The 21,064-nt window shown below is 29.3% G+C and overlaps 1 protein-coding gene across 1 annotated transcript; it reads right to left on the bottom strand.

Moving 5' to 3' along the window:
* Nucleotides 1–6,750: 6,750 nt before the first annotated feature.
* On the bottom strand, nt 6,751–19,595 carry LOC107450638 (uncharacterized). The gene is made up of 2 exons (XM_016066478.5): nt 17,055–19,595; nt 6,751–9,501 (listed from the first exon to the last, which is right to left on the bottom strand). Exons 1-2 carry the CDS (start codon nt 19,242–19,244, stop codon nt 9,028–9,030), a joined length of 2,664 nt encoding a protein of 887 aa, XP_015921964.3. The 5' UTR covers nt 19,245–19,595; the 3' UTR covers nt 6,751–9,027.
* Between the last annotated feature and the right edge of the window lie 1,469 nt (nt 19,596–21,064).

The following is a 21,064-nucleotide window of genomic DNA, read 5'->3' as shown; positions in this document are numbered from 1 at the left end:
GATTGAGCCATTTCTGCTTCCTAGTACAGTCCAAAATCTCCCAAAAGGAGGAGTGGATTTCTTAGGGAAATTCACTTCGAAGTAAAACTAGGTCTTGCTAAACGAGAAAATTCGAAAAGAGAAAAATAGTAATAATAACAAGAATTATTGTCTTAGGACTGCGGTAGTAATATTCTAATATCTGCTGCCAAATTCTATTCTTTTAATTAAACTTTTAAAAAAAATATATTTACTATTATGATGATTAATAATATTATTTGCCTACTTTCTTAATTTTACCAAAAGACTTCTTCATATTTAGTATATATTAGTTGTTTAAAGTATTAAATTAAAAAATAGAATTAGAAATTGATATTTAAGCAGATTTATGAAAATCGATATTTCCAGTTTATATGATACCGTTAAGGTGTATAATTCTGTTATTTCATAGAATAACTAGGTATTTCATGAAATAATCGACAAGTCAGTTTAAGTATATAATAGATGCAAAATTTTATACTTTACCTAATTATTCTATGAAATAACTAATGATAGATCGTTAAAGTAGAAAATAAACAATTTCAAATTTATTTTATGAATTATAAAATCATAAATAGCTAAAATCTCTCGAAAATTACATTTTATTCGTATTGCGGATAATTAATAAATAATAAGGTGAATCAGGTGATATAATTTATTATTGCTCATATCAATAACTACGTCTAAAAGCAACGGAATTAAGCGTACACACACACACGTCACTGCAAAGCCGTATTTCATACTGAAACAATTCAGTAATCGTTATTCTATAGAATACTAGCCGAATCGTAGAATTCAATAATTTTATATACTTTTAACTGACTGGTCTAGTTATTTCATGAAATACCAATGCTCAGAGAACCAATGTTGTTGAACTCAGCTAATTCACAAGAATAGCTAAGTTACTATTTACAAGCTGAAAGGTGAAAATAAAAATTCCTAGTAATCAATTCCATATTTCCATAAAAAATTATTATATTCCATTCCATATTATACCTTTTCGCTGCTAATACATAGATAAACAAAAACAGATGTCAGTTCGGCGACGCGAAGCTTTTGGAGATCGCTACAAATTCCTTTAACTTTTAAAAAGTAAACCATTTGACGATTTTGATGGTCGACTTTTCGAAGGATTCAATTCATAGTTTTCACGTGATGTCAATATTCTTCCTTTAACATTAATTCTTTTTTCAAGGTTTTAAATAATTCTAACTGAAAAACAAACTACAATGGAAAAAGTTAAAATTTTAAAGGATAATAAAAGCGTTGAAAAATTACAATTGGCAATAAAATAAATTACAAGTTACAATTCACGATTATTTAAAAACTTAGGGAGCATTCTTACTGATCCAGTTTGATCGTTTTGTTTAAAATGCACCAATCAAATTCCAAATGAATATTCCATATGAATTTTAATTACGTGGAAAAAGTTGCAATAAAAAATATCATCGATACAGCGTTGGAAAATGTTTTGTATAAAAGGGAAAATTTTTATATTTTTAATTCAACGTAAAATCGTTTGCTCATAGCTTAAAGAAAAAAATGGAATTATCTCCACTCTTTTCTTAAGATGAAAACCGATTCAACTTTTTTGTATGTTTGCAAGCGATTTCGTCAGAACCATTAAGTAGTAAGATCCAAAAACCAGGAAATTCTTCATACGATTTTTAATTAATAATTGGGTATAATATTAAAAAAAAAAAACACAACTACTTCCACTTAGTAGGAATAACATTTACCATGACGCAATGCTAAATTCTATGCCACTATCCACATAAATCAATTATTAATCAAAAATCGAATATCAATTACTTTTCTTTATAATGCAATAAAATCTGGCGAGCAGCTATTTAAACGATCAAACACTTCGTTTGTTTATTTGTGGCTTGAAGTTAGGCTCGCAGAAAATGCCGTTCATGGGTTAAATTTAGTAGGAATAACACAACCTGTGACGTAGGCTATAGTATACCCAATTATTCGTGGTAGTATATTAAAACCAACTAAAACATTACATTAAACTCATTGTATTAAAACATACAAGTTGAAGTATCAGTAAGCGATCAATTTATTAATTCTTTAGCCTTTTATTTAAACAAATTTATAATTTAAATGTATTTTCTTCATTTTTTTATGATTTCGTATTCTATTTTTTTATAAGTTTGAATGCGAATTTATAATATAATAACTAATATATTATATTAGTTATTATATACAAAGATAGAACTTACACAAAGTTTAATGTCATTAAATAGATTTTTTGTTACAACTAATATAAATTTTTATTGCATTAACTCGATTTTTGATTAATATCATAAGCTGATGTAAAAGCTTCTAGAATTCGACTAGCTCCTAATTAAATTTGTATCTAAGATAGGATAAAAAGTATTTAATCTAGGGGTGCACAACCTTTTTCAGTGAAGGGCCACATGCACAGCAGATTGACCAATGAAGGGCCGCATGCCAAAGTGTTTAGACCGACATATTGAAAGCAATTGTTGGTGGCGATTGTTATATAAACATCATTGTTTATATAACACTAAATTCTTTTTGTCGGTTTACCTTGTAATCTCTTTGCAGAAAATACAATACTTTAAAGCGTTTAAAATTAGAAAATGCAAAACTGATTACTTAAGAAGGAAAACAGAATTCGAAAATCAGAATCAATTTATCAGAAAAAATTTAGATAAATTGAAATAATTAAAAAACTATGGAAAAATTGAAAATTTTTTTATCACACTACAAAATACAGAAGTCCATTTAAACATAAATTTTAACGTTAAATTTTTTTTCATAGAATTAAATTTCAAATAAATAAATATTCTAGTTATTAATATAAATTCAAGTTAAATACTTTGATTTGAGGAAAGTTTATACGGTTAAAAATTATTAAAACTAAAACAAAACCCCTTAAGTGGAAAATAAGATTTAGCATTTATTAGGGAATGTACTTTAAGACATTACTTTTTCAGACATTTTTATTTTAAATTAATAATAAGAGGCTGAGAGAGGAAAGAAAGAAAGAAAACACATTAAATTTTAAGGAACTATATTCCTTAATAATAAAAAACTATTAAGATACTTGTTTACAACTTTTTATGACGAATATATTTTTAACATAACACTTACTATTTACAATTAATACACAATCAATTAACAATCAATAAAATTTACATTACTTTACGAAACTTATCTTGATTAAATTTTTTATACAGTTAAAATTTAATGATATACAAATCATTTCCCAGCATATAATCATAAATGATATAAAATGCTCCAAGAAGGTAGAAAATGGTTTAAAAAATTTCTTAATGGTTATACTATAATTTGCAAAATTTTTGAATATTGTGATAATTTTATCTACTTGATCATGTGATATTTTTTGAGCCATTAAATGAAAATGTAATGATTGTATTTAAAGACTACTCTGTAATTTTGAACAGGCCAAATTCATTCTGGAAAACAGTCTTTCGACAGAAGCTGTTGTTGTGGGTAGTATTAAACTTAGAGCAAATAACATAATCAGTTTTGGAATTTGTCCTAGATGGTGTTCTTCCTTTCTGGGTTTTTAAATCGCGGAAATACAAATAGCGATGTGTTATTTTTTAATTAATTGAATATGAATTGCTATGTGTTATTTTTTAATTGCTTGAATACGAATTGCGTAATTACAAATTACGTAAATAAAAAACTCGATGCCTGTCAAATCGCGTGAATACGAATCGTGTGGCTTTTGAATTGCGAAAGGACTACTCACAACACTTGATTTTTAAAATGCATGAATATGAATCGCGATATATGGTTTTTAAAACGCGTGCATATTAATTGCGAGAAAAGTAGCAAAGGATGATATTTTAAACGCCAGAACACGAATCACGATATGTGATTTTAAATCCCGTAAATACGAAACGCGATGGATTATTTTTAAATCTCGTTAATGTTAATACGAAATGCAATGCGCAATTTTCAGAGAGCGTAAATACAAATTACGATGTATGACTTTTAAATTACATGTGAGAACAAAAAGAATAGGTTCGATGTGTGTTGTTAAACTTGCACGCGTTCATGGGACTAAAGAATTATGCCGTGTTTTGAATTATTTTTTTTGCGAAACGGACCGCGTTTAATATAAACACATCTCGTTTTTTTTTTTCCCGGGAAGGTGTTGATTTGGCTAAGGTACGTAATTACTTTTTAAGTTACGAAAAAAAATTAAAACTGAATCGAATTTCGCGAGTTGTAATATAGTGTAAAAATATCAGGTATTATATTCTAAATCACAAATAAAAATGGAGCAATAACGGGAAAGAAGAAAACACACGTTCGAAAAACCTCTTAAAAAATGCGTGTTAAAATCGATACAACGCAAATGATAAAATCGGCACAAACAGAGCACATAAAAAATAATTATTTTAATGCGCGATTCAAAACTCGCTTGCTGTCAAACCATAGTATTAAAAATATCATAATCTTTTTAAATCACGGGGAAAGCGTAATAACTACTAAAACAATGACCAAAATACTTTTATATTTCAGATGAAATTGGAGTAAATAAAGTCCATCAAAATTTTATGTAATTTAAATGCCGGATTTGAAATTAAAATGTCGCAATAGCGTATAAAAAATATCGGTACTTTCAAAACCTTGTAAAAATGTGTAGCAATAATTTCTAAAATAATGATTGAAAAATAATTTGATTTGCGATAAAATCGTTACAAGTAAGCCATGTCAAAAAATGGTTACCTAAATGAGCGATTCTTTACTCGCAATTCGCAATAATATCGTGCTAAAATATCGAAGTTTTAAAAACCGGGCGGAAATGTGCAGCAATAACTGTTGAAGAAAGGATCTAAAGTCATTTAGATTTTCCATGAAGTTTGCACAAATAAAGCGTTTCATAACTTTCAAAAATCGCTATTTCAGAAACTACTTGAAAATGGGTAGCAATAACTACTGAAAAGTCATTGGAATCGGCACATACGAAAAGCGTCAAAAGTGGTAATTAAAATTCGTAAATCGTAATAATGATGTATTAAAAATATTGGGATTTTTAAAACTATGCTGCAATCCGTAGCGTTAACCATCGAAAAACTACATTGATTGAGATTGGGTGCGTCAAAAACTTAAAAGTGTAAATTTAAATTACCGAATTTTTTTTATTATTCTTCAAAAACAAATATTTAATTTTTTTTCCATTTTGTTCAGATTGCAGCCGCGGGCCGCACATCGAGGGCTGGCGGGCCGCATTCGGCCCGCAGGTTGAGCACCCCTAATTTAATCATTTTATGAGCTATTTTAATTAGCGCATTTTCAAAGTAATTTTTACTGTGATTTTTTGATCGAAACAATTCTAATCGTTTCTATTTTTTTTCTTAAGTTAAATGCTCAGATATCCTAAATGAATAGCTATAAGTTGGGGTAAACAAAATATGCGAAATTAGATGCGAAAAAATATGCGAAGCCAGCATATAATGAATAGAAAGTATGGTAATAATTGTTTGCTTTTATGTGAATCTTCCATATATATATATATTGATTACCAGTATTTCTATGGTGCCAAGGCAACCAAGATTAGTAAATGTCTGGCTACAAATATTAATTAAATACGTTCTCTTGGAACGTTAAAAAAAAATCAGTTTTAAATTAATAAGTTTATTGATTTATTAAATTTTTTTATTACTAAGCTTGAGCCACCATGGCCTAGGTCAGTGTTTCCCAAAGTTTGACACGCGTACCCCCAGGGGTAATGGAACAGTTTAGCGGGGGTACGCGTTCTTAGGCGAAATATCTTGCAACAAACGAAAATTTCAAAAAATTTTATTTAAAAACAAAGCTAGCCATGACAATTTACGATTACGTATTTTTCTATTGACTATTTTTTGCATAGTTAACAGTTAATAATTAGTGGTGTTAACAGCCAGTTGTGATTTTTAACTTTCGTGCAATTCTTTTAGAGTAAAAAATTCATTTATTTTTTTATTAGTGATACACAGCGTTATGAAAAATTTAGAAAGGGTAAACAAAACTCATAAGTTTGGGAAACACTGGCTTAGGGTATAGAGCGCTCGCCTTCCAATGCGGTCTAACAGGTTCGAATCCCAGCCATGGCTGGTCGACACGAATTTCACACCTGGTTCGCACCGAACACAGTGTTGACGTAAAATATCCTCAGTGGTAGCCGGATCATTGGTTAGAGACCCCTTGCCGATAGGCTAACCGTTGGAGGTTGTGGTTTTCCTCTCCATGTAACGCAAATGTAGTTTGGTTCCATCGAAACGTCCACCACAAGGAATATTTCACCCGAGACTTGATTTAGGAGTTCCCAGCGAAGGCTGGTCGACACGAATTCCGCAACCGGCTAGCACCGACTACAGTGCAGACGTAAAATATCCTCAGCGGTAGCCAGATTATGGGTTAGAGTCCCATGCAGTAGGGCTAACCGTGGGAGGTTTTCATGATTTTTCCTCTCCATATAACACAAATGCGGATAAGTTCCATAAAAAAGTCCTCCATGAAGACAGATTTCTCCCAATACTTGATCTAGGAGTTCCCTTGTCTTCTGGATTGGGTTCAAAATTACAAGGCTACGGAGTTGAACATTAGTAGTCGCAAACCTAAAAATGGTCGACTTTTATAAAATAAAATATATTAGAAGCTACATTTCTTTTGGAGAATATTAATTATGGAATCACGTGTTTTAGTGTATTTTAGTAAATAATAGACCAATCAAATATATAAAGATTGAATATGAGATTTATTAAAACTACATCAAAATATACACTAAAAGTTTTGGAAATAACCACTTTTATAGAACAATCACTTTATTTAAGCTCTCAGATCACTAGTAATTAGAATGTGTATTTTAATTTTTATATAAATAACACTTCATTAAACGTTGCATTAGATCTTGAAGTTAGGAGAACTTACGATCATAACTTTTTGATTTATAAACATACAATTTTCTCAAAGACGAAAAATTTAATTACATTGAAATTTTAGCAATACAATTTTCTCAGTTGAATTCCAACAGGAAACCAGCTAAAAATTTCATTTTTCTGTACATAATCAATTAATTAAGCAATAATATATAGAAAATATTTTATTTCCATTTTTTTTTTAAAGTACAAGTTTAGTGTTGCGGGTCAAATTGAGATTTTTTTTCTGACTTGAAAGATTCACAGAAAAGGAAAGGCTGATTAGTTTATACACACAAAACTTATCAGGAAACTTGTTATTATGTTAAAATTCAAACTTGTTATCAGATAAAAACTTTTATAGATAAAATATCAACAAAGCCTTTTAACTTAAACTTACATGGTTTATTGATTAAGGAAAACAGTTCAATTTTGCATGTTTAAAAGACAGTGTTTAACTGAAAACATAAAACTAACCAGGTTTTGCATTTAAGATACTATATTGTAAAATTTATAACTGTTTTCAAATTATTAACAGTTTTCAAACTAAATTGTAGAAGCCATGGTTATTCTTACAATAAATAAAAGTGTACTTAAAATCAAGAATAGAACAAAACAGAATAGAATGGATTTAAGCGTAAAGGCATCCCCCCCCCCCGATAAAAAATTTCCTATAGTTAAAAGAGGGAAAAAAAAGTTTATTTTCGTAAGTATAACATCAGTAAGTTTTACTGATTTACACAGCACTAACTTACAAACTTTTTTTCGTGCTCCATCTGCTAACAAGTAAATAAATAACTAAAAGGTCATAACAAATTTAAAAAGGAAGTAATTTTAAGGTAAGTTTTACACTGCATATAACTTTTTGCGTATCCCACCTGCAAACTTGCATTATGAATCGAGGCAACTTTGATAAATGAATTATTAAAAGTTTAAAACAAATTTACAATGGCAGTAAATTCAAAGAAAAATTTTCATTGAATAAAAATTTTTGCAAACCCTATCTGCCAATAACCTAGTACATTGGACAATTTTAGTTAGCAAATAATTAAAAGTTTATGACAAATTTACAATGGTAGTAAATTTGAGGAAAGTGTTTTCCAGAATAAAAAATTTTTGCGTATCACATCTGCAACCTTGCATTTTGAATCAGTGAAACTTTAGTAAATGAATAATCAAAGGTTAATGACAAATTTGCATTGGTAAATTTGAGGAAAATTTTTCAGTGTATAAAACATTTTGCGCATCCCATCTGCAACCTTGCATTCTGAATCAGTGAAACCTTAGTGAATGAATAATCAAAAGATTATGACAAATTTACAATGGTAGTAAATTTGAAGAAAGTGTTTTCCAGAATAAAAACTTTTTGCGTATCACATCTGCAACCTTGCATTTTGAATCAGTGAAACTTTAGTAAATGAATAATCAAAGGTTAATGACAAATTTGCATTGGTAAATTTGAGGAAAATTTTTCAGTGTATAAAACATTTTGCGCATCCCATCTGCAACCTTGCATTCTGAATCAGTGAAACCTTAGTTAATGAATAATCAAAAGATTGTGACAAATTTACAATGGTAGTAAATTTGAAGAAAGTGTTTTCCAGAATAAAAAATTTTTGCGTATCACATCTGCAACCTTGCATTTTGAATCAGTGAAACTTTAGTAAATGAATAATCAAAGGTTAATGACAAATTTGCATTGGTAAATTTGAGGAAAATTTTTCAGTGTATAAAACATTTTGCGCATCCCATCTGCAACCTTGCATTCTGAATCAGTGAAACCTTAGTTAATGAATAATCAAAAGATTATGACAAATTTACAATGGTAGTAAATTTGAAGAAAGTGTTTTCCAGAATAAAAACTTTTTGCGTATCACATCTGCAACCTTGCATTTTGAATCAGTGAAACTTTAGTAAATGAATAATCGAAGGTTAATGACAAATTAACAATGGTAGTAAATTTGAGAAAAATTTTTTCAATGGATAAAATTTTTTGAGTATCCTACCTGCAAACTTGTATTTTAAATTAGTGTAATTTTAATAAATGAATAAAAGTTCATGGCAAATTTACAATGGCAGTAAGTTCACATAAAAACAATCACTGTTCATCTTCGGACACTATTTCCTCTTTAATCAGTACTGGTGGCTGAAACAATGAATCTTCACTGCTAATTGTGGGTGGCCCTTGAGAAAATTTACCTAATTCTCTCTCAACATTGGCTGAAAGAATATCTGACGGGTCATCAGGCTCCTGCTTGATTTTGATATCCACACTTTGTGAAACTGATTCAATGACAGGAAACTGTTCGCAGGTCATGGCTAGAGGTATGTCCTCAGCCATAGAAGAGTCTGGTTCAACGCGAGTAGATGGACCAGGTTCGGAGAGTGTTGTTTTTGGCATGTCTGGAACGACAAAGGCTCTGGGGTCTATTTCAACTACCATGTCGGATTCTGGATCAACTACAATCATTCTGGGTTCCTGGGATATTGCCAATAAGTTCTGGTTTATTGTTGGTAAAATATGAGTCGGTGAATCTGGAGAATCACTAGATTTAGAATCCTTGGGTAAGCCCTGGAAAACAAGACAGATATGTCATATCTAAAACAATAGCTAAATAGAATTAAGGGATCTAAAAACGGAACGTAGTAAGAATTATATTTTATTTGTAGATTAGCTCTTCCTAATAGACGAGAACTTTTTAATGATCTCTCTCACATAATTAAAGTAACCTCTAGTGTATAATCCTCTTCAAATTGTTAAAAATATAATCTTTATTCGTGTATAATCCTCTTTAAATTGTTAAAAATATAATCTTTATTCGTGTACAATCCTCTTCAAATTGTTAAAAATATAATCTTTATTCGTGTATAATCTTCTTTAAATTGTTAAAAATATAATCTTTATTCATAAAATGAATCTTAACTTATCAGTAAAATGTCTTTTAAAAACCGAAATACCATTCATTTTAAGAAATATTTTGAGATTGTAATAACATCTTCATCCGGTCTTACGCCTGCTTGCGCCGTCGAATTCGAACAAAGGAAACGTCTGAAAATTACACATCACATGACTTGAAAAAGAGAATAACATTATGATGTAAGAGAAAAAAGTGCAAACTTGTCTGCTTAAAATGAAAATGTAAAGATATTCTGAAGGAGCTTTACCCACCTTCTAAAAAATTGGCAATAAAATAATTCGGATAAAATTTCTTTCCTCGTTCTGAAAATGCGACTTACTTCTTGCACTAAATTCTTCAATTAATGTAGTTAAAATAATTTCATTTTTTCTTATTTAATTTAATTTTTAACTCTTTTCGGTGGCATTACGTTATTAAAGTAAGCAAAACTCGTTTTTTTTTTTTTTTTTTTTGTTCATTCCGTAAAGATAAAATGTATTTAGCATCATTTGGCATGATGCTATTGCTCGCGGCCTAATCAAAATTTTCCACTATCAAGTAAATTTTGTATCCCTTTTGAGGGCCCGTAAAACACTTATTTCCAAAGTATCGGTATTGGGGCAATGCTTAGTATTAGGGCAGTTTTTATAATCACCAGATATATCAATACAATATTTTATACCTCTGTAAGTATATTTAGTACTTATAACGTAACACTTCAACATTTGAGTTTCGTGCGAAATAGATTTGTCAGTGGCAGCTAGCTAGAGATAATTTTTTTTTAAAAATAATAATAATAAAATTCCTATTAGAAGTTGATAAAGACTTTGGAGCATGACTATTTCTATATCGGACCTTTTATTTACAGTTAAAATACTTACTTGTAAGTAGTGGTGTAAAAAAGTTCTCTTAATTCTAATTCACTTAAAATATTAATCACTATCTTTGTTACCACTGGAAAAAAATATTTTCTGCAACTACGGAAAATCTATTGTAGTATTCTTATCAAAACAGAATCCAAAATTACCATAATACCAGTAGAACATATTACCGTCACTAAACGAATTTCCCAATAGTCTTTACTCCATTATTTTTGCTATTTAGCACGTAGCTTATTTCATTTTATTTCCATTAATACATGTTATCAATATTAAATAAGCACTAGTATCAATAATAATATGGCATATTTTTCCGGTCCTCCAAAACGAATAAATATCTTTTCTCCATTAAGTTTCAACATAGTTTTTTTTTTTTTTAAATTTTAATTAATACATATTGCCAACATTGATTAAGCATCATAGTCGTGTCGTCAATAACATTATGACGATATCTTATGGTTCTTCTAGACTAAGACGAATTAATATCTTTACTTCTGCTATCAAGTAAATAGTTTATTTCTTTTATTTCAATATGCATAAAATTGCCTAAATTAATTAAGTACCATTGATGTCAATAATAATATGGCAAATTTTTACGTTTCTCTTAAGCGAATCAGTGCCATTTAACTATTAATTTTGCCTTTGAATACATAAAAAAAAATTACATTAAATTACCGTGGATTTTAAATAATTATTTTTTAGAAACACGTTTTAAAATAATTAATATAGATTATTATTTTATCTAGATAAATTATTTTATTTTGCAATATAGCTAATAATTTTGCAATATAAGCGGGAATATCCAACTCTAGTTTTATAAACTTGAAGTATTATTTATGTTCTACTCGTTAATATCAGCAATAATAATTAAAATAACACATTTTTTAAAGCACACGCATAAATAAATATAGCCAACTTCTACAATAATACCAACTTCTTCAAAATAATTGAAGTTTTAGAATAAGCCATCATCTAAAGAGAATTAAGTTCAAAAAAGTAGCCATTTATTAAATAAACTCAAGGTTAACATAAGGCAGTCGAGAATACTATAAAACAATTTCAACCCTTAATGTATAGTTTTAGAATCCATGTCAAAAATCAAGTTAAAAAAATAAATACATTACGGATCTTAAAATTTAAATAAGGGATCTTAATATTTAAGTAAAATTTAAGTAAAAACTAAGAAAAAACTACAAATCACTACTGATGAAAGTGGGATGAAAGCATCAAAATCTGCTTGATTATAGGTGGAAACACAGTCATTTTACACTAGCATATTAGTCATCCAACAGAGCGATGAGCTAATAATTTCAGTTCCCTTCATTGTATTGCTAATTTCTAAATTTTATTAAATTATGAGCAAATTTGAAAAAGCAGTTTAGAATTTCAATATTAAGCCTTAATTATAAATCAAAATCATAATTTCTGACACTACTTTAAAAATGACAAAAATCAGTTTTATTTTGAAAGTACAAAAGGCAGTATAAAATTTTGAAACCCTGCAGCCTAAAAGTGAAATTTTAAACGCTAATAATTATTCTTGGAAGGTTCTGTTCTCATAAAAAAAATAACACGTTTTAGTAAATTGATTGTTATTAAAAAAAATTAAAAAAAAAAAAAAAAAAACTATTGTGAGTTCATGGACGTTAGGCTAGATTTTCCTCATCTTAAAACGCCCTCTATCCTTAGTGCGAAAAAGCAAAATGTCGATATTAAGACTTCTGTAAAAATGAAATGCGCTTATGAATTAAGTTATTAATATTTGAAAAGTTACTCTTCCCTCTAGCATTGTTTAGGCTGATAAAACTACGCAAAAAGGGAGAATTTTTTCATTGATTTTCCTCTGCGTGGAAAAATCTCGCCAAGTTGGCGATTTTAAAAAAGATTTAACAATTATTCAAATATTTTGAAAGAAAATTCTTTTCAGCAAAATAATACAATGTATTTATTGTTCATATTGAAAGTTTTACTTGAATTTAAGGAAGAGCAGTGAAGTGGGGTAGTTCTACTACAATTACGAATTTCCTAAGTTAAATTTTTTTTTAAATTTCACAGGTAAAAGAAATAAATTTTAAAAAATATGCTTGTGCAAAATATGAATTTGGAGCAAAACGATTGTAAGAAAAGAGCTGCATGAGATAATTTATGTCTACTCTTAGAGAGAATAATTAGTGTTATTAAGTAGTAAATTTATATCTATTCTAAAATAGAATGAGCGTATGAGTTAATTTATAGCTCATACGCAAAATTTCTAAACATGTTAAAACAAGTGCATAAATAAACTTTATCAGTGAATATTCATGAACTAGGAAACTACTACAAATTATAAGTTTTATAAATTTGCACATGTTTAATTAAATTTTCATTTGCTAGAATTTGGATTTGGAACTTATGAATCGAAAGACAACTTGCTGATAATTTATTTAGCAATCGATGGTGCAAAGATAGTTATAATTCAATCAATCAGAAGTTTAAAGACATTACATGCAATAAACATGTGATAGGTTAGAATTTAAATAACTGTCATAATATTCATTTGAATATTATTTTTGTATACAAAATTTTAAGTATTTGACTAAATAATTTTTGAAAAATTGAAAACTTTTTTCTTCTTTTAAACTGAGGGGCCTAGCACACTTCTCATTAATCAGAGTAGGACATCAATGAATAATTCGAATAGAAAGAAACATTTCGTCAAGAGAAAACTGAAACATCAAACTTTCTTTTAACTTAAAATCTTAACTTCTAAAAAATTTGAGATATAAATGCACTCAAATAAATTTGAAGGTTTTATTTTCTTCCGTTAACAACAATTCATCATTCTAAACACTTATTCATACAATCAATCATTCTTTTAACCCTAATCAGAAGCAGAGAGGAGAGGGAAGGGGGAAGAAAGAACCTTCATTCTTAATGAAATACAGTATCCCCCCGGAATATAATTTTGGACTCTTCTAAACAGATGGTTTTCAAAAATATTTTTCTTCGATAACTCCCTGCAGTTCCTTGTCTGTACGATGAATGGCGAGAATTAAAGACTATTTGGCGAAACTCGAGATTTTCAACGAGCTAGCACCTGCGCTGTATTTCTGCGAATTTAAAATTTCGTAATAGTTTTTAGTGAAGGTTGTACGATTTATTCAGAACAGGAATGAAAACATTTCATGCTTATTAGCAAGTAAAAATGGATGTATATTTATAAAAAGACAATTTTAAAAAAATGTATATATTTTTTTATTTATAACAAGCATGCATGCATGTCACTATTTCTGCATATGAAAGAAATAATGAATGTAAGGTGTTTAAAAATACTGTGTTTCCAGAAAATTTTTCATGATAATAATAAGACACTTTATAATAGACTCATAATAATAACAGACTTTTCAAAATTTCTAAAATTTTATTTAAAAAAAAAAAAAAGTCTTTCTCTATAAGACAAAATTAATGGTCTCTGGCTATAGGACGACTAAATATAATAAATGGCGATTAAAAACTGTCTGTCTGTAGCCTTCTCATCGCCACTTATGTTACCGAAAATGCACCTCATGGACATTTTATTATTATTATTATATTAAATATTGAATAATTATGAATGTTTAAAAATATTCTGAAAATTTCTTAAATTCAAGCTTGTTTCTTAAAATTTTTCTTCACATGAGAATGAACCTCTCGTAATGTTTAACCATTTTTATACATAATAAAAATAGAAGAAAAAAATGAGAAGATAGAAAGCTTTACATTATTAATATCAACAGTATTTTTTTTTATAGCTTAAAATGTTCAATTTTTGAAAAAGTGACTACATGTTTTAAAAAGTGGTCACAGTTAAAAATGATACAACAGGCCATTGGTCAGTAGCAAAATTACCTAATTTTGCTCAAAACTTTTCTCCAACGTCCCAAACGGTAGATTAAATTTCTCTCTCTCTCTTTTGTTTTAAATCAAACTGCTTCAAATAGCATACAGATATAAATTGAAACAAAATCTTTATCATATAAAACAGTTTCAAATTTTACTTGCTATTATTTTTTAATTAAATAAAGGCGTTCGCAACGTTCATTAAATGTTATTCAAGTAATAAACGTTGTTTCTATAACTGAAACTGCAATACTAAACTTTCAGATATTAGATAATAATAATAATAAAAGTAAAAAAAATTTAAAAAATGATAGCAATAGGCAGGATGTTTACTCCTCCCCCCCCCCCCTTTTTTTTTTCTTTCTTCTACACATATATTTTTACCTTTCTGCAATTTCAATAACTGAAATTGCAATACTAAACTTTCAGATATTAGACAATATAATAATAAAAATTTTAAAAAATTGAAAAAATGATAGCAATAGGCAGGATGTTTACTTCCCCCCCTTTTTTTTCTTTTTCTTCTACACATATATTTTTACCTTTCTGCAATTTCAATAACTGAAATTGCAATACTAAACTTTCAGATATTAGACAATATAATAATAAAAATTTTAAAAAATTGAAAAAATGATAGCAATAGGCAGGATGTTTACTTCCCCCCCCCCTTTTTTTTTTTTCTTTCTTCTACACATATATTTTTACCTTTCTGCAATTTCATTAACTGAAATTGCAATACTAAACTTTCAGATATTAGACAATAATAATAATAAAAATTTTAAAAAATTGAAAAAATGATAGCAATAGGCAGGATGTTTACTTCCCCCCCTTTTTTTTTCTTTCTTTTACACATATATTTTTACCTTTCTGCAATTTCAATAACTGAAATTGCAATACTAAGCTTTCAGATATTAGACAATAATAATAATAAAAATTTTAAAAAATTGAAAAAATGATAGCAATAGGCAGAATGTTTACCCCCCCCCTTTTTTTTTTCTTTTTCTACACATATATTTTTACCATTCTTGTCAAAAAGTAATCACTAATTAAAACCTATTACGAACATAAAAGAAAAGTAATACCGAAAGGTATCAAATCACCAGTGAGGAAAGTGCGATGAAAAGTTTCCATAACCAGTTGGAGAGCCTGATAAAAATTGGGATAGTCTCTAATAATTGCAATTTAATTTCACTGATTTTTTCGGTTAACAAATAGGTTTTGTTGCCCCACCTCACTCCGTAGTGATTCGTTGAATATCAATAATGCTTTTTTTTTTACTCAAATACTTATTTACGACCTCTATTGTGCATTTTTGCTTATTTATTTTATTGATATTCATTTTTTCAAGGATACTAAAATTACATACCAATAAGAGCTTATAAAAAGTCTGTATACAAGCAGTTAATAAATAAAGGCTGTTAATAAATGAAATGTTATTCATTTAACAATTGGTGCAACTTTATTACCTTCAAAAATGCATTTTTTTTTTTTTTTTTATTTATTTATTCATTTATTTAATTTTTTTTTTGTATGCCCTTGCAAAGCCTAGGTACAAATATAATTAGACTTACCTTCGTTGGTCGGAGTTTTTAAATACAATGAAAAATTATAAGAAAGTTAAAAAATTCGATTCAAGTAAACAATTAGACGGTTTTATGACGTATAAAATATCTTATTATTTGAGTTCAGTAGATTTTGTTTTACAACCAAAATATGAGGAAATACATAATAAAAGCACCCTAAACCATGTAAAAAAAATTTACAAATTAATTAAGTTTAATTAATTTAAAAAAAAAATATTTTATCACTTTTAAAAATTAACTTTCTTCTAAGCTGCATATTTCTAACTATGTGTTATCCAAAAAGTTCCCAATTACGTTTTATTATTAAAACCAAGGACCACAGAACCAGGGGGTCAGAAGAGGCTTTAACCCCTCATTTTTTCTATAAATGAAAAAGGACATAGCCCTTTTTAAAATTAAAATTTTTCACTCAATATTCGTGTAATTTAATTTACAATTAAAAAATTTAAAAAAAAACTTTTTTTGTCTGAATTTTCTAGTTTAGATGAGTATCTAGTTCAAATGAACTTTAACATTTCCTTAATGAAAACTGCTACCAAATAATTCCCTAATCATTCTAACGCCCCCTGTTCCTGCTGGATGAGAAAATTCTTGGTTTCATATGTCACAAAATAATAAGGATATATTTTTTAAAAAAAGTGAAACAGAATAAAACTAAATAACGTAAAATGAGAAATATATATATATAAATACAAAAAGGACAACAAAAAAAACGAAGGAAATTAAGGAAAACAATAAGCGCTAAATAATATATATATTCGCTCACAAACATACCCCCCCCCCCAATTCTTGAGATACTTCCGCAGTCACTGATTACAACAGCTTTAACAGCCATTTATGGGTCAGACTCACATTGAGTAAAAATCAATTAAATATCAATTAATAAGATTTAAAAATAAAAGCATTTACCTTGACCATGTGAGACAGCTTTAAAGTATCACACTTCACAGAAAGCTTGTTCATGACATCATCTTTAAAAGAATACCAACAATTCAAAACGGTGAGAATCTCCTGATTCAACAGAATCTTAGCCATCGCTGGTTTCATCTCAACAGCAACGCTTCCATCCAAATAACCTTTGATTTTGTGCAGGCACGGCATGGGCGATTCCCTGTTCGGATGCGTCGTTAACAGGAGAATAAGACAGAACAGTTTGTACACTTCGCCGAAATTCGCAGTGTCCTTTTCCATGTACTGGACGATTCTCCAAAGCGGCATCTTCCAGTACCGTTTGTTCACAATGATACTCCACCATTGAGCAAATAGTTGAGCCTTGCTGGGGAATAAGGTTGGAAAGTGGCTGAGTAAGTTATCTCCAGCGCTACCAAGACTTTTGACATTGGCCTTAGGAACTGATAACTGTTCGAAATTGGTAGAATTTCCTAAGGACAGGAACTCGTACTGTTCGATGTTCTCAAAGCGAGTGTGTAATTCCATGATGGTGTTGTCCAGAATCTCGTAGTAAAGAGGTTTGAAGTTTTTGCGAAGGCCCCGGTTGATGTTGGATTCAGACGACGAGATCTGTGTCAGAATGCGTGACGAAGTGCTGTGTAAATAGTTGAAGAATGATTCGTTTCGCTGCTTGTACAGGGTGACGCACGTCTCTTTAACCTTCTCGTGGGATACTTTAGCATCCATGACGTTGATGAGCAAGAACTTATAAAGAATGTCAGTTATTTCGAAGATGTGGTTGAAAATAACGCACAGAAATATGAACTCAAAATCTCTCAACTTATCCAGCATATTCGAAGCCACGCAAAGTGTCTCGTTGGTAGTGCTATCATCTTGCTGTACGTCTTCCAAGACTTTCTTCAGCTGAGACCAATTTTCCTTTTCTATCATAGCGGTCAAAAGCTTCACCTTTGAGGAGCAAATACCTTCATACATGCACACATCTCGCCAAACGTGAACATCGCCAAAGAGTCCCCTTTTGTTCAAGCTGTTTACGAGACTTAGCAAAGAAGCGATGTGAGAAAAAAATATTCGACAGGTTGGAATGCTGCATAAACAACGTTCTAACATATAGTCGATGCTGTGCCCGAACATATTCACATGGATAGCTTGCTGAGCCATGAATTTGAGTCCCACGCGAAGATCTTTCAAATAATTGAACTTCACACAAGTAATATCAAAACAAATTCCAACTAGTTTGGTTTTGTACTGGTACTTTTCCAGAACTGTATCTATAATCCTAAATAGCGAAAGTGATGTTTTATCAGAACCGAGACTGTAATAGCCCAAGAAATATTCTTTCATCAGATGATTCGAATTAATGCATCGCAGAAAAATCGAGCATTCGTTGAAATCGTTAAGGCCATCATCGATTCGAATGCTGAAGAACTTAGCTGCTTTTACAATGGTAAGAATATAATCTTCCACGCATTCCGATATGCTTTCAACGATGCCAACTTGCATTGGGAAAGACAATAGCGGATTTGGAATGCCTCGCATTTTCCTGAAGTAGCATTTCAACTCTTCGTCTTTGGTACTATTTAAAATTATCGCCGTGAATTCCGCATGCGATGCATTTTGATCAGAATCGACTTCCGAAAACGGGAACTGCTTCTTTATCATAGCCAAAATGGCGTCTACGGCAAAAGTCACACATTGGCGATTGGATCGAATAGTTTCGTTGTTGCTAAGATGTCTAGTTAGGAGTCTATTGTCGTTTAACTCCGATGGATGTTTCGATTTCCTATAGCACGATTCAAAATCCGAAAGAGCCGTGACATTACGACAATGCACAAAATTTTTCTCATGTCTTTCCATGTACGCAATATCTTCTTCCCTTTCGAATTTTTCGCATATCCATTGTTCCGATTCCGAGCCAAACAAAAGACAAGGCCAACAGTTTAAAGTTTGCAAATAAACACTACCACACAACCACTTGTATCGCTCATACCACTGAATTTTAAATATATAAAAACGCCCGCTTGGTTTTTCTTCTTTGCTTCTTTTCTTATTAATGGCTATCTGAGGTTTAGGTCTACCATAACTGATCAAATCTATCTGATCTTTTTCACTCCAATCCTTAAATGGAGTTTCCATTAAAATACAGACTGCATCATGCAAAGGTGTTTTATAAAGAATGTATCCCATTATTGATTAAAAACGAAGCGAAACTGTAAAAATTAAAATCTATGTAAAATAATCAGTCCGCTAAAAGCAAGCGAAAAAGAAGCGCTTCAAATAAGAATCCAGTTTCCAAACGGAAGAAACACTGGTTGTTATAGCAACGATCGGAGAGAAAGCAGGGTTGCAATTCAACAGAAGTACATATTTCTTAAGCCGCGGTGAGGTTTGCTAGAAAGAACGGTTTATCATTATCGTGCAAGAATTTAGGTAACTTTCCGCATAAATCGCCGTTTCTAGCGCTAAACGAACCTCGAGAGGAAAACTGGCGACGGGTTACTCTCAGCGTTCGCATCCACGGAATGATTCTAAATCATAATAAACCTAGAAAGCTCTTTATTGGCAATCACCTGGCGCACCATATTTGGCACAAAATCACCATGAATGAATAGTGAAATTCATTTCATTGAATGTTATTAATTTTTATTAACATAATATACTAAAGTAGTTTTAAAATAAATATAACACAAAAAAAACTTTTATAATAAAAATTTAATAATGAGCCATATTAAAAATTTACGATCTCACACAAAAATTAATAAAAAGGGAATTTTACATAAATCTTAATAATATATAATAAATCATAATCAATCTTACTGGGACTGTAATTGTATGGTGTTAAACTGTTCAATCACTTAAACTATAGGAAAATCATTTAGTACATATTTTTTAGAACAAAAGAAAAAAAAAAAAAAGGAATATACTCATGATAAAAGAAAATGGAGAGAAAAAAATTGCACAACTTTTAAAAACGATTCTAATTTTTCAAATCTATCTGAAAATCGTTTGCTTACCCTAAAATTATCGTTTGCTTACACTCTATCTAAATTATCGTTTGCTTACAATTTCTTTCTGAACCTGCCTAAATCGTTTGCTTATTCTAAACACGGAAGTTGTAGAATTTAAAGGGCTCCCAGACAATTTTATTTTAATTTGAGAATAGTTTTTTTAATTACTGGAAAAGGATTTACGCAATCCTAGTAGCGTAAAACAAAATTAATTAATTTCCTTTTAAGTACTAATGATAAAATGATTTTATATTCGGTGGAATTTCGAAAACAGATAAATAAATAAATTATGAACGTAATAGACTGTATAGTTTTAAAAATAATAAATATTAATCTAATAAGTTACGATCAGCATTTTGCATATTTAAGCATATAGCAGACGCGTTCGACTTTTAATTTTATAATTACATAAACATGAAAAAGAAGTTCGGTTTTTCTCTATTATATAAATAATACATTTGTCATTAATACGGGGAAAATTATAAAAATTATTTCAAGAAATGCATTTAAAAAAAAAAAAAAAAAATTTAATAAAAATTTATCGATTCTTCAAATAATTTTTATTCTTAAATGTTTAAATAATATTATTTAAAATGAAAAGATAATGCCCTATTACAAAATCAAAAAGTAAAAACTTCAAAAACAAGTAAAACTATATGCTTACTACTGAGAAGTGTGTAATCCTGTTTTGTAAAGCCAGAATACAACCAACACGCAAAATAACAATTTTTAGCAAATAATAAAATGTTATTTATCTTGAAAAAAGGTGAGTGTATTATAAATAAAAGTTTGTGATTAAAATATTTTCAATATTTAAGAAATTGTTTGTACTCATGAAAATATACTAATATTTGGAATATTTGATAATTTTTTTCCTGCTCATAATAGTGGTTCAAAACTTCTACATATACTGTACGCAATTTCGCGTATCACCAAATGTCTTTCACAAATAATTTTTAAAAAAAATTTGTTTTTTTAATTCTTTCAATGTTAGTAACA

This window comes from Parasteatoda tepidariorum, chromosome 5, assembly GCF_982258835.1.
Source record: "Parasteatoda tepidariorum strain Cologne lab strain chromosome 5, Ptep-v5.0, whole genome shotgun sequence".
Classification (NCBI taxonomy): domain Eukaryota; kingdom Metazoa; phylum Arthropoda; class Arachnida; order Araneae; family Theridiidae; genus Parasteatoda; species Parasteatoda tepidariorum.
Note: the sequence above shows the minus strand (reverse complement) of the source record. Positions and strands in the feature narration are given on the sequence as shown.

Coding starts and splice junctions, on each gene's coding strand:
- LOC107450638 (XM_016066478.5), bottom strand. CDS start 19,244: ATGGGATACATTCTTTATAAAACACCTTTGCATGATGCAGTCTGTATT. Junction 9,502..17,054: donor AGCTGTCTCACATGGTCAAG/GTAAATGCTTTT, acceptor CTTGTTTTCCAG/GGCTTACCCAAGGATTCTAA.